Source organism: Lipotes vexillifer, unplaced genomic scaffold, assembly GCF_000442215.2.
Source record: "Lipotes vexillifer unplaced genomic scaffold, Lipotes_vexillifer_v1.1 scaffold230, whole genome shotgun sequence".
In the NCBI taxonomy this organism is placed as follows: Eukaryota; Metazoa; Chordata; class Mammalia; order Artiodactyla; family Lipotidae; genus Lipotes; species Lipotes vexillifer.
In genome coordinates this window covers 7,924,456-7,938,323 of record NW_006775143.1, presented here as the reverse complement: position 1 = coordinate 7,938,323, position 13,868 = coordinate 7,924,456, and the positions used below count along the sequence as shown (strand labels likewise).

The following is a 13,868-nucleotide window of genomic DNA, read 5'->3' as shown; positions in this document are numbered from 1 at the left end:
GGAGCACAGGCTCCGGACGAGCAGGCTCAGCGGCCATGGCTCACGGGCCCAGCCGCTCCACGGCACGTGGGATCTTCCCAGACCGGGACACGAACCCGTATCCCCTGCATCGGCAGGCGGACTCTCAACCACTGCGCCACCAGGGAAGCCCACAAATAATATTTTTAAATTTAAAAATCTAAAGCAACATTCAACATCACTCAGTGCTGAATCACTAAAAACATGACGTGTCAGAAACAAAAAGGATGTCTGCTGTCATGTGAATTAATACTGTCTCAAATAACCTTCTAAGCACTTTATTTATACTTGTACTTCCTCATTTAATCCTTACAATGGCTCTATGAGTTCAGTACTCTTATATACCCAATTTATAGGTGAGACAATGGAGGCACAGAGTGGTTTGAGAACTTGGGCTCAAGACCACACACCTAGTTGGTGGGGAAGCCAGGATTCGGACCTTACTAGTTGCTTGTAGAGTTCATGTGCTTTAAACACAACACTATTTTGTTATCACTATTATATTTTAAAGCATTACTCTGCAAGTTCTGGACAGTTTTATAAGAATGAAATAAAAATAATTACTGGAAAGGACAATTTTGCTAATTGAGAGACACAATTGAAATCTAGAAATCTGAAGACAGTAAGCTAAATGGTCAGTTGGACCAGCCAAAAAAAAAATCACACAGCACACTATGGAGTAGCTTTAATAAGAGTTATATGTCAATTATATTTCAAAAAAACCCCCAAAAAACAAGAAAAAAGTGTTCAGACTCTACATAAAGAAAACATCAGAATTCCACTTGAAGGTATATTAGACTTGAACAAATGGCTTACTCACAATTTAAGTTAAATGCCATATAAAAATTGTTGTTAGTACTTTATAGTTATTACTATTCTCTTCTAAGATCTCATATGAATATTTGAAATTTTACAATCATAATGTGACTTAGTTTTCTTATTTTTTTATCATCCTGAGGCATTTTGGCTAATATCTTGAAAGAATTTATTTGATACCCCCAATGAAATATATTAATAAAGATCATTAAGCACAGTATCAAGTTATCTAGTCATCCTAAAATACTTGATGAATAAATGAATGAAAGATCATTTTTCCAGTTTGCCCCACTCTTCTGGAATGATTTTCTTAGTCTGCAGATCAGTTTTGCCAACTACCCACACTAAATAATTTCATTACCAATTGCAAAGCCATTTTCATACTCATAATTATATTCGAGGCAGTATTTTTTGGTCAGGTCCTCCAGTCTGCAGTCAATGTCATCAGCATCACTACAAAATGATGGGACCTGCAAATAAAAAATGAAGAGAACGAAATGTACTTCACATCTGGGTGTGCCTTGGATAAGCCCTCTGCTCCTCTGGCCTTCACTTCTCCATCAGCAGGAGGGAGGGGAGGGCCCTAGAGCTCTGTCTGCCCTTAAAAAGGCTCCTGACCCTCCTCCACGCCCTCCCTTACCTCCTCTAAGTGCCTGTGGACCACCAGGATTAGCCTCATGCCTTTTCTTTCGGTTTACATCACTTAACCACAAGAAACCCAGGACTCTTGGGATATCTCGTCTCTTAACTTTCACCCCATTTGGCTTTTTAAAAATTGAAGTGCAGTTGAACTACAACATTTTATTAATGGCTCTTTAGATCCCTTTTCTCTGACCCTATCTCCCACCCTTCTCCAAGTCCTCAAAACCTTCCTCGATGCCCTCTGAAACGCACAGTCAGTAATCAGCCAATCTCCTATTATTATTATTATTATTTTGTTTAACCTCCTCTCTTTATGTTCTCTTCATTTTTGCTCTCAGTGAAACCTGACTTGCTAGTTTTCTTAGGTGGTGGGCATGGAGGAAGTGTCCTCCTCACTCTTTACTGCTGTTTCCAGATCATGCTCCCATGAACCTCCTTGAAGCCTCACAGTTTTGAACCTCCTGCAATCAACTATACCACACACTGACCCTCCTTGTGGCCATCACCTACAGCCCTCCCCGACTCTGAGTCACCCTCTCATTCTGAGAGCGCTTGGTAACCGTCCCTGTTACAGCCCTCGGTGATTTCTGCATCCACCCAGCTGATCCTTCTATCACCTTGGAGTCTCACTTCCTCTTCCTCTTCTGTCTTCCAGCTCTACTTTTTTTTTTTTTTTTAAAGAAGATGTTGGGGGTAGGAGTTTATTAATTTATTCATTTATTTTTGCTGTGTTGGGTCTTCATTTCTGTGCGAGGGCTTTCTCTAGTTGCAGCAAGTGGGGGCCACTCTTCATCGCGGTGCACGGGCCTCTCACTATCGCGACCTCTCTTGTTGCGGAGCACAGGCTCCAGACGCGCAGGCTCAGTAGTTGTGGCTCAAGGGCCTAGTTGCTCCGCGGCATGTGGGATCCTCCCAGACCAGGGCTCGAACCCGTGTCCCCTGCATTAGCAGGCAGATTCTCAACCACTGCGCCACCAGGGAAGCCCCCAGCTCTACTTTGTCACTTGACATACATGAGACATACACTTGAGGGTATGTCTCATGATCATACCCTCAGACCTCGTCGTTACCAGTAACTGCACCTTCTCCTACTCCCAAGAATCCAACAATTCTTTGACTTCATCAGAATCTATAATCCACTGATGCTACCCACCTCCGCACTGTCTCTCAACTCCTGATGTCTTCACTTCCTTATTTGCCCATCTTGGATCCCATGGTCTACCACCATGAATTACTCCCGTGCATGCACCCTCCTCAATTTGTTTGCCTGGAGAACCTTTAACCCCGGTTAAATTCATTGCTCTGCTTTCTCCACATTTGCACCCACATGCTCAACTACAGCTTAGGAGAAAACACAATGCTGCTCACTGCCAAGCCTACTACATTTCCCTAGAATATTCATTTATGCTCTCCTAGAAAATTATTTTATACCATGTTCTGTTTTCTCAACCCTCCAGCAACTCCTCCCCATCCACACTCCAGGCTGATCATTCCGCATCTTTTTTCACAGATCAAATAGTCACAAAAGATCCTTCCTTCACACACTTACATCACCATGTGGACTCACTCCTGTATCTATGCTCCTGTACACTCCGCCTCCTTCATGCCTCTTTCTCTCACACTCTGTATCAAATCTACTACTACCACTATATCTACTTTCAGAATCTATCCAAAATCTAAGCCACTCAACCCTGTTACGGATACAAATATATATATATATATATATATATATATATATATATATATATATATATGAATAAATGAAAAGAAACAGGCACCTCACCACCAACACCCTTTCCCCACAAAAAAAATCCTTTCCCCTAAGATTGGGAAGAAAGGAAGTGTGTCTGCTTTCACTTCTTTTAACATTGAACTGGGTGTCCTGGCCAGTGCAATAATGCAAGATAAAAAAATAAACAGCCTGCAGATTGGAAAGGAAGGAAATCTTTATTCCTAAATAACATGATTATTTACAGAGGAATTTCTCCACCCATGTCCTCACTACAGAACCTGCATGGCACCCTTTTCCTCCACACCTCCAATACCTCTCCTTTTTAAGGACCAGCTCAAATATATCTGCCTCATTAAAGCCTGCCCTGATGCTTCCAGCCTCAAACTCTCTCCCCTTTCTCTTAAGTTTTTACTTTAGTGCAATTCAGTAAACAACGTACTAGGCACTGGGGATTCCCATAGAATTTTATTTACCCATTTCTGTGGTATTTACCACTCAAGAAAATTTTTTAAATATAAATACATTTCCTTAAAAAAATATGTCAAAGTTAAGCTAAGATTTCCTTTCACAAATATCCTCAATCCCAGCTCCTCCAAACCTACCCAGCGGTAACCACTGTTATCACTTTCATTTGTAGCCTTTAGAACTTCTGGTCTTTCATTGTTTTGTATTTTACATAAATATCTTTGTCCCCTAGAAGATGTATAAAATTATTTTGTGTCATGCTTTTTTTTCCCTTTGCTTTACATTTTTCATGAAAGAAAGGACAACATACATAATTACTTGCCACTTACTTAATTCTAAAGTGTACCCTAAAGATCTACTGATAGATCTAACTCCTTCTTCTTAACCTTCGTATAATTTTCATTGTATGGCTTTAACCTCTGTTTATTTAGATACTCACCTATTGTGCATTTGCAGTATTGGTTGTTTGCAGTATTATGATATTATGAACATCACTGCAATTACCGTAATTGTATATGCCCTTTCTGTGCACATGAATGAATGTCTATCTTTGGTACAAACCAAGAAATGAAAATTCTGGATCAGAGTATGTCCACTTTTTTTCTTATTAGCTATTTCTAAATTGCCTTCCAAAACTTCCTTAAAAGCAGGATCTTGGTTAAGTACATCTCAGCATTCTGCCTCTAGCCATAAACTGTTCTCACAGTAGGCACTCAGTAAGTATTTTTAAGTTGATGGATGAAAGAGTGCATGGTTATACTGAAAATATTCTGAATCATTTCTCTGACCCACCATGTAAAGACTTGCAATATTTTTTTTTCATTAGTTCTGTCACATTTGGGTGTTTCTCTGTGTGAAATTTTTTTTTGAATTTTTAAATTTAATTTTATTTTTTTATACAGCAGGTTCTTATTAGTTATCCATTTTTTGCATATTAGTGTATATATGCAGTATTTAACTTTTTATGAATGCCTTGTCTAGACTTCAATTTCTAAACCATAAATGCTATGTCTTCTATTTTTCCACATCACACATAGCAACTAGCACCTAGATGGATGTTTAATAAATATAGGTGTTTGCTAAATCAGTGAGTAGATTCAATTTATGTCTATAGTGAAATAAATTGGGGAAATAATCATTGTGATTATAGCAACACACAGTGAACATCAAGTAAGAGTGACACTGCACAGGCCAATTACTGTGAGAAGAGCTCTAGGCAGTGGACATGTTTCTCTAGACCAAATGACACAGTAATGGTGGTCATTAACTGAGAACACAAAACAATTGGCTAAAGGCCATTCCTCTTCAGTAGCAATATGTCAGCACTGAGAGATGGTGGAATTGTACTAGGGAGGGGAATGTGGTTCCATTCCACATTAACCAAACCGAAAAAAAAAAAAAAAAAAAAAAAAAAAAAATCCTACTGTCTAAATCTTTGATAGAGGTGAGTGATACCACTTTTATTTGCTTCCCAAATTTGGGGAAAAAAATAGCTCAAGTAAGTGGGCTTTACTCTTCTTCTAAGACATTGGCATTTAAGCTTCATCTACAGTACTAGATCAAAGATTCACTGCAGAAAATATTATTTACACTAGACAAAGATATTGGGTTATTTTTATAATAATATATAAGATTACAGAATAGCTCTAAATCTAAATCACTTCTAAAGAGAATGTGACTGATCTCTCACTGCATCACGTATATTGGCTCTTACTTTAAACATAAGCTCTTCTAAAGACTATAAGACTATATAAGTTGAAGTTTACAAGTCAAGAATGACATGCTGACAAGTCTCCTGGGATAATTCTGGTAAATAAAGATTAGAGTGCCAAGATGCTTTTGCCATAAACTGAATCTTATCCTATAGCAATCCAATGAATAGCAAGACTCTGGGGGGCTAATAGGTTAAGTCAAGGGACAAGCATTTCTCGCATCTGCAAACACTTCAAATTCACGGCACCATTTTTCACTCACCAAACCTAATCCCTATATTAAAGCAATTTTTCCCTTTGATGTTTAGAAATTTATACACATAGGCAGACAAATACATGTTTACACATATGAAAGGAGTCCAGAAAATAATTAGAACTTACTAGCACAGTCTGGCCATTCAGTGGAATATGGTGGTTTCCAGATACCATCTTCATAAGCACAATAATACTTGTCAGTAGACCCTTCTGTGAAATCATAGCCCTCTATGCAACTTAATGTGCAGTTAACTCCAGCACTATCTTGAGTACATATAAAATCCCCATTTACAGGTGTAAATGGAACTTCACAGGGGGAACCTGTGTAAAAAAAAATGTATTACTCATATACAGTGGTATAAGAAATACAAATTAAAATCCAGGAGTCTAAGCTGAATTTTGAAAAGGATTCCTCCTGTCCACCACTACTCCTAGAAAAACTCTCACAGTAAATCCTTAGTGTGGGATTGTTGCAAAGTCTGCTTTTTGATTCCTAGGTGGGTATAGTTAAAACACTGTACCTATGTGTAATTATGGGTAATTAATTACCTCTGTGTAACTGTGCATATTTTATGAAAAGATAAAGTACTTCTGATTTGCGAGTTATTTTTGGCATTCCTTTAAGAAAAATGAAAACCAGATAACATTACATAGGAAATACATTTTCTGAATCTGTCTCCTCAAGCATTCAGAATAGGATCATGACAACAATACTTCACAACTTTGGAGAAAATGTTAATAAGTCGTTAATTAAAGACTACCCCAGAAGAAAATATTTCTATTTACCATGAAGTAAAGGAATAACAATCAGAAATCTCAGTCAAATCTGTCAGTATTCTAACTTTAAACATCTACTGCTCATAGACTATTTTCTTTCATAAAATAGAGTGCAATAGCGATTACATATATCAAGTTCAACTAGATTTTTGGAGGCTTATGCAGAGTATACCTTTTATGATAATGTGGATGTCACATGTTCTGTTATTGCCTGAGGGGTCAGTGGCTGTGTACCGCACTACCGTCTCCCCATGAGGGAAAAGGTCTCCTGGTGTATGACTTCTGGTGATGGCCAACACAGCCCCTACAAAGAAAGAAGCGGAAAGAAGGAATCCAATTTGAGGGTTACTGTGTGCAGTCACTTTATTTGATTTGAATTTTCATTTCCTATTTACACAAACCAGCTGGGCATTCTATTTGTACTGATTTGGCCACTAGTAGAAAATAAAATATATAATTTTACGCTATGACACAGAAATTGTTGACTCAAAAACCTATTAAATTAAGGCATTCTTACTAAATAAATTATTTTCCTTGGATAGGTCAGTCTCTGTGAATACTGGAAATTTAATTAAGAAATCTATTTAACTTGCATTCTTATTGCTTTTGGGGTTTTGGTCAAAGCTTTAAAGTGAACTTCAGCTATATTAGCCCGTTTTTTTCTGTCTTCCCATGAATTTTTATAACTTTTTTGACAAATGTTTAAGAACTGAGTATGAAAACACAGAACTGCATTAGATTTACCAATAGGATGCATAGTTTATGTCTTTAGGACAATGGAAGCTTAGAGACAATGAATTTATTAGAACACTTTCAAATAAAACACCTTGTACACATTTAATAATGTCCACTGAATACTGAATGAAAGGAAACGCCATGAATAGGTAAGATTAATAATGCTAAATTATATATACTTATCCTAGCATTAAAACATTTTACCTTATATAATTATTCATTCTATTTAAATATAATTTGCTTTTCATTTCTCTTTTACCTTTTTTAAAGCTTTTTAAAATAAAGTATAATTTGGTGGTAACATACTGACAACACGACCTCTGCGTTCTCACCTGAGTTGTCCGAGAACTGAGGCTCATCCCAGGTGGCAGCATGCTCCTTCTCGGAGACCTGGACTGGAGGTGGGGATCTGCACCAGTCTATGCTAGGTGGTTCTACATCTAAAGAACATGAAGTCAGAGAATGAAGTCACAATTGATGTTCAAAACTGATGAGGAAGGTTGCAAGAGAGAACCGAAGTCTACTTGTGCTGGCAGAGAACCTTGACCTTGTTAGACTTAAGGCTGGCCCTGGGGTCCCTTTGATGATGAGGTATGTTTCATCCCTGACCTCAACATCAAAAGAAAAAGCTGATTCTTGCTATACTTCCCTCTGCCTGTTGAAGAAGGAATACCAGATTGCAAAAATCACCATGAGCATAGCAGTATGGAAGGCAAATTCAGGATACGGTGAGCATTTAATTTGTGAGTTTCGCCACTGGTAGTTGAGCTGACCCACCTAGAAGTGTAGAAAACCTTCCCAGATAATTGGAAGGCGTGAAATGACCAAAGCAGTCATTTCACTGGGATCATTCCCACGATCCTCCTCTTAACGGAAGGGCTGATAGATGCTAAATGGAAGGACCAATGGGCAGAGATCTGAGTCATGCTGTAGAATACGCAAGATGTAAGTGAGGATGTTGTATTGTTGGAAGGCCAGGAGGTTATGTCCATAGATGGGACACTGGAGTCTAAGATTCCTAAGGTTGATAAATTCCAGGTAAAGACAAAGAACAGGGTGTGGACATGGGAATGGGGGGCTACAGTGGAGAGGGGGTGAAAGCCATGGTAGAAATGAAAGAACTGTGAGTCTGTTGCTGGGCACTGTAATCTACACTGAAGGAGGGGTTTGAGGTGGCAGCACAGATGAGCCAGGTTTCAAAGCTCTGATGGAATGTGGTGGAACTTTTAGGATGTCAGTAAAGGACAACAAAGAAGGTGTAAAGGAGGAAATTTTAACATAACTACTAATGTTTACACTTTTGAAATGTCCTTCTATTTGTAATAACATGCCTTTGAGGGAGACTGGACTAATACTACTTTTCTAATTATATAGGTAAGGAATCTTAAACCAGGCAAATTTAAGAGACTTGCCTTAGGTCATTAAGCTGGTAAATTATAGTCATAGGCCTCAAGACTAGGATGATATACTATCAATGACATACGGAAACATATTCCGTATGTTTAATTAATTCTGAAATTAAACGAGCTCTACCTCTGGAGAATATATAGATTTTTGTTTTAAGCTAAGTCTTATGAATAAATGTTCAGTTTTTCTCTTTTCCTCATGTTTGTCATTTCCTTAGTACAGGATCTTTGGTTTACTACTTTCCTAGGCTGTAAACTCTGTCAACCAGCAGCGGAGCCTCCTTTGCTCACAGTTAGGTCTCCATGGCCTAGCAGGGCACCTGGCCCATAACAGATGCTCAGAAGAGGTTGCTGAATAAAGAAAAGAATGAAGGAATGCTCCTAGGAGGTCAGCGCACTTTGAGAATGCTGAATCAAGCCAATTCATAGTTAAATTCACAAATCCGACAGTATTTCTTTCCTATTTTCCCAAAAGAAATTGCAGATGAAATAGTTCCAAGACTTTCTAAATTTATCTGATTTTAGCCAAACAGTTTAAAGTCGAAGTTCAGGGACAGGAGAGCAGTAAGACGAGGCCAATGACTGTCAAAGGATTGGAGGTAGCAGCCAGATGCATTGTCTCCACGAGGGAGAGAAAGTCCATTCAAAGCAAGTGAGGCAGCACTCTGTGGAATGTTAAGCAAAAGCGTTCCTATTTCCTCTCATTTATCATTAAGACACCAACACCGTCCCCCCCTCCCCGCCACAGCCCGTCATCTGAGGAAAACAAGAAAATGTAGGCTTTGGAATACTTTCTGTGTGTCTCTCTCCCCCTCCCTTTCTCTCCCACTCTCTCTTTCCCCCTCCTTCTCCTGTCCCCTCCTCCCTCCCATTTCCTCTCTCTTTCATAATTTGAAAATTCAGCTAGTGTCTAGCTAGACACTCGAGTACACTTTTCACATTTCATCATGCTGACTCTTCATTGTGAAAAACGAAAACTTGGCAAACTCTTGAATCACATTTTCATGTTTAAAATCACAGCGCCATAAAAACAAACCCAACATATTTTTCATGTGACTGATAAAGTTCATGCTTAAAACAACCCTGAAAAAGCAATTAAAAACAACTAAGCACTATGACATGAACTAGACTGACTTTTATATGAGTCTTTTTATCTACTTTCACCAAAACCTATCACTTCTAGGGTAAGAAGCCAGTTTGATACACATCAGTTATTTCAAGAGGGTATGTAAAAGTCTTAAAATAAAATGAATTTAATGTACTGGATTTTAAAATAAACATTAAAAATATATCTGAGACCAAAATACAAAAATGTTAGTATTTTTACACAGAGCTTAATGTGTCACGTACTACCTTGAGCAGTTTGTATATCTTAACTAATCAAAAATCTCACAATAACCCTATAAGGTAATATATTTATTAATTCTATTTCTGGATGAAGAAACTGAGGCACAGAGAGGTGACTGGTTACACTGCCTTAAGTGGGAGAGCTGGCTATGGAGTCAAGCAGTTTGGGTTCAGAGTCTGTGCTCTTGAGTGCTACAGACCACTTCATATATTCTCCACGTATTAAATCTTGCTGGTGGGTATCTGGTATCTACTGAACTGACTGAAAGCACAAACACCAATTGGGAGATGATGGAGTAAACCAAACCAAAACAATAAAGTAAAACTAAAAGGGAGGAGTGATGTATAGCAGTGGGATGTGAGGATGGAGAGACTGGGACAGATTTCAGAGATATTAAGGAGATGAAACCAGTAGAACCTGATGGGGCATTAGATGTTGGTGATGGAGGGAGAGGAATCAAGAATGACTTCCAGATTTCTGCATGGTAGCTGGGTCTTCACTCCATTTTTCTGAGCTAAGAAATGTTTTAGGTTTGGGTGAGTCTGAAGTGCCTGGGGGGCATCCACGTGGGGAAGTCAGTAGGCGGTATTATATACGGCTCTGAATTTCAGAAGAGAAATCTGAGCTGGAGATAGAAATCTGGGAGCTGTCAGTTAACAAAATTACCAGGAAAACTAGAGAGAAAGAAAGCGAAGAAGGCCAAGGCCGGAATCCTGGGGATGATCCATATTTGAGAGTTGGTCTGAGGAAGAGAAGCCTGAAAAAGCAAATCAAGGAGGAAAAATGAGAAGAATGGGGGAAAAAACCCAGAAAGACTGGTGTCCCAGAAGCTATGGAAGGAGGCAGTTTTGATAAAGAGAGCATCGTTAACAATGTAAAATCTACGGAAACATGTCAAATAAGGACTAAACAGTGTGCAGTAGGATTAGCTCTAGAGATCACCGTGACCTTGATGAAAGTAGTTTCTATGAGTGAAGGAGACAGAAGCCAGACTTGAGTGACTTTGAGAATAAATGGCAGTTAAGCCAGAAGAGATGGCAACCGTTGGGAACTTTTCAAAAGGCTCATATGGGAAGGGGTCAAAGAGACAGAGTGATAATTAAAGGGTACGTAGGTTTCAAAGAGGAAGTGGCTTCAATGACAGAAGGAAGAATCAGTGAGAAAGGGGTTTTGAAGATAAAGGAGAAGTCTTTGGGGGCCCTGGATTATTTTCACAAACCTACCCAAGTAACTTGAAGACTTACCAATAACCTTGATATGGAAAGTGCAGCTGGCTTGGTTGCTGGATAGGTCAGTTGCTGTGTACGTGACAGCAACATCTCCAATTGGGAAAAGATAAGGTGGGGTAAAAGCTGGATGAACGTGGATTGACACCTATTGGAGAGAAATATTTGGAAAGTTAAAGTTAATATTAATAGTACTTTTATTATTTTTTGGTTTATATATTATTAGCAAAGTGAAGTCAAAAAGACACAATATTTTATGTATAGCAAAAAGGAAAAAAAAATCAGACATAGCCTTTGGTATATTTCTTTCTAGACTATTTATCTATATAGTTTATAGAGAGGATACATATGAAATGTTGTTCCTTTTTTTTTTTTTTTTTTTTTTTTTATGGCTCACGGGCCCAGCCGCTCCGCGGCATGTGGGATCTTCCCGGACCGGGGCACGACCCCGCGTCCCCTGCATCGGCAGGCGGACTCTCAACCACTGTGCCACCAGGGAAGCCCCCGAAATGTTGTTCCTTTTTTATTAAACCTAATATCTTAAAACATTTTTTACGCTCTTACATAGTTTTTAGAACTTATGACTCTTAAATATCTTTATAACCTATATAATAAATACATGGCAATTTTTTAAAAGAAAAATCTATTCAAGCACATTTAAATTGGTCCCAAATTTTAATGTTGTAAGCAGCACTACGATAACAGTTTTGTACAGATAATTTTAAAATATTTTTATTATGTCCTTATAATAAATTTCCAGAAACAGAATTATTAACCTCAAAGTCATTAGCATTTTATTGATAGATAATACAAAATTTATTTCCCAGATCATGGTAAAAATTTGCATTCCCATTGTTAGTATTTGATAGTATCATTGTCAAAGTTCCCATTCAAAGTTCTCTGATCTATATTAAATATCATTACCTTTTGGTAAATCAAAAATATGGCATGAGGTCATTGTTTTAATTTGCAGTTTCTTAATGTCTTATGGTAAGATTAAATTCTCATATGATTGCATGATATAGATATATTCTTCCCTTTTTGAACCATATGTTTGCCTTCTTAGTCTGTTTGAAAATTATAATGTGATAAAGATAAATTTATATTAATATAATAAACATTCTAACATTTGACATATTTGAAGCATTTTTCTCTAGTTTGCTAGAGAACTATTAAAAATACAAATTGAGGCACTTCCCTGGTGGTGCAGTAGTTAAGAATCCACCTGCCAATGCAGGGGACATGGGTTCAATCCCTGGTGTGGGAAGATCCCACATGCTGTGGAGCAACTAAGCCCGTGTGCCACAACTACTGAGCCTGCGCTCTAGAGCCCACGAGCCACAATGACTGAGCCCAGGCACCACAACTACTGAAGCCCGTGCACCTAGAGCCCATGCTCCGCAACAAGAGGAGCCACCATAAGGAGAAGCCCGCCCGCAACGGAGAGTAGCCGCCGCTTGCCGCAACTAGAGAAAGCCCACGCACAGCAAGGAAGACCCAACGCAGCCAAAAATAAATAATTAAAAAAATAAATTTATTTTAAAAAATTGAGAAATACTTTTGAGGTCAAATCCATTGGTTTTTCCACTGTATTTTGAAAACATATTTCAACACACAGGTGCTACATTTAGTCTAAATTCTCATGGATCCTGAAGTATGTCCCTGCACTCTTCTTACTATTTGATGACAATGACCAGGATGATGATGATAATGATGACAATGCATGGTTTCATGGGCCTCTTAATAGAATGTGGAAACTAAACACGAGGGAGCACTCAACTCACACATCACCTACAGTATAGTAAGTACTATAATTTACATTTACACTTTTAAAATCAGATGTAAAAGTTACCTTGTCTTTGGTTACCTAAAGATAAATACCATATGATCTCGCTAATAAGTGGCAGGAAAAAAAAAAAAGATCACAGATATGGAGAACAGTTTGGTGGTTGCCAGAAGCGGGGTATGGGGGTGCTCAAAACGGGTGGCGGACAAAAGGTACAAACTTCCACTTATAAAATAAGTAAGTCCTGGAGATGTAATATACAGAGTGATGACTATATTTAATAATACACTTTAAAAAAGTTATCTTGATTTTTTTAAAGTATATTGTGTTTATTCAACACAATTATCAGAACATATTGTGTGTGTGTCCTTGAATGGCACATGTCCTTGAATGACACAACTTACATACATATTTACACGCAGGTGTAAAAACTATATACTATTTAAGGGCATCTTCATGTATGTGAAGAGTAAAAGTATAGATTTAAGAGGGTGTTAAATTCCTAATTCCTTTCCTAGCATCTGATGGATAATTAACTCAAGCTACTGTATATACAATACTAAAATACTGTGTTCTGAATAATGCTGGTTTTTAAAAAGCTGAGTAAGAAACACTGATGTTATCTTCTTCAGACTGGCCAATATGCAATCATTTCAGGATCATATTTTTAAACATATGCTTAAAAATAGAAACTAAGATTGATTCCCCATCTTTCTTTTTCTTAAAAGATCTTCAGAGCCTAGGAAGGGGCAAAGAATTCTCAGCCAACAAATCCGCAGAGTGAAGGGTTTCCGTTTTGAGATTTTCATCTGAAAGTTCTAATGAAACATTCAAGGCTGACCATTCCTCTATCAGATGGGGCATTAACACTTATGAGTACAGCTAGACCTGGGCACTATCATTAATTAGTAAGTTTTCAATAGCACACATATTTGCAGTGTATTTAGAAT

General features: G+C 38.1%; 1 protein-coding gene across 1 annotated transcript in view; it reads right to left on the bottom strand.

Annotated features, from left to right (window-relative positions):
- SVEP1 (sushi, von Willebrand factor type A, EGF and pentraxin domain containing 1) overlaps positions 1 to 13,868 on the bottom strand; it is a 186,639-nt gene that overhangs the window by 88,558 nt on the left and 84,213 nt on the right. Inside the window, exons 9-14 of the mRNA XM_007449809.1 lie at positions 11,151 to 11,280; positions 7,485 to 7,592; positions 6,590 to 6,721; positions 5,767 to 5,961; positions 3,026 to 3,141; positions 1,196 to 1,304 (exon numbers count right to left, since the gene is read on the bottom strand). Of these exons, the coding sequence (XP_007449871.1) occupies positions 1,196 to 1,304; positions 3,026 to 3,141; positions 5,767 to 5,961; positions 6,590 to 6,721; positions 7,485 to 7,592; positions 11,151 to 11,280 (790 nt within the window). The remainder of the gene's footprint in view (positions 1 to 1,195; positions 1,305 to 3,025; positions 3,142 to 5,766; positions 5,962 to 6,589; positions 6,722 to 7,484; positions 7,593 to 11,150; positions 11,281 to 13,868) is intronic.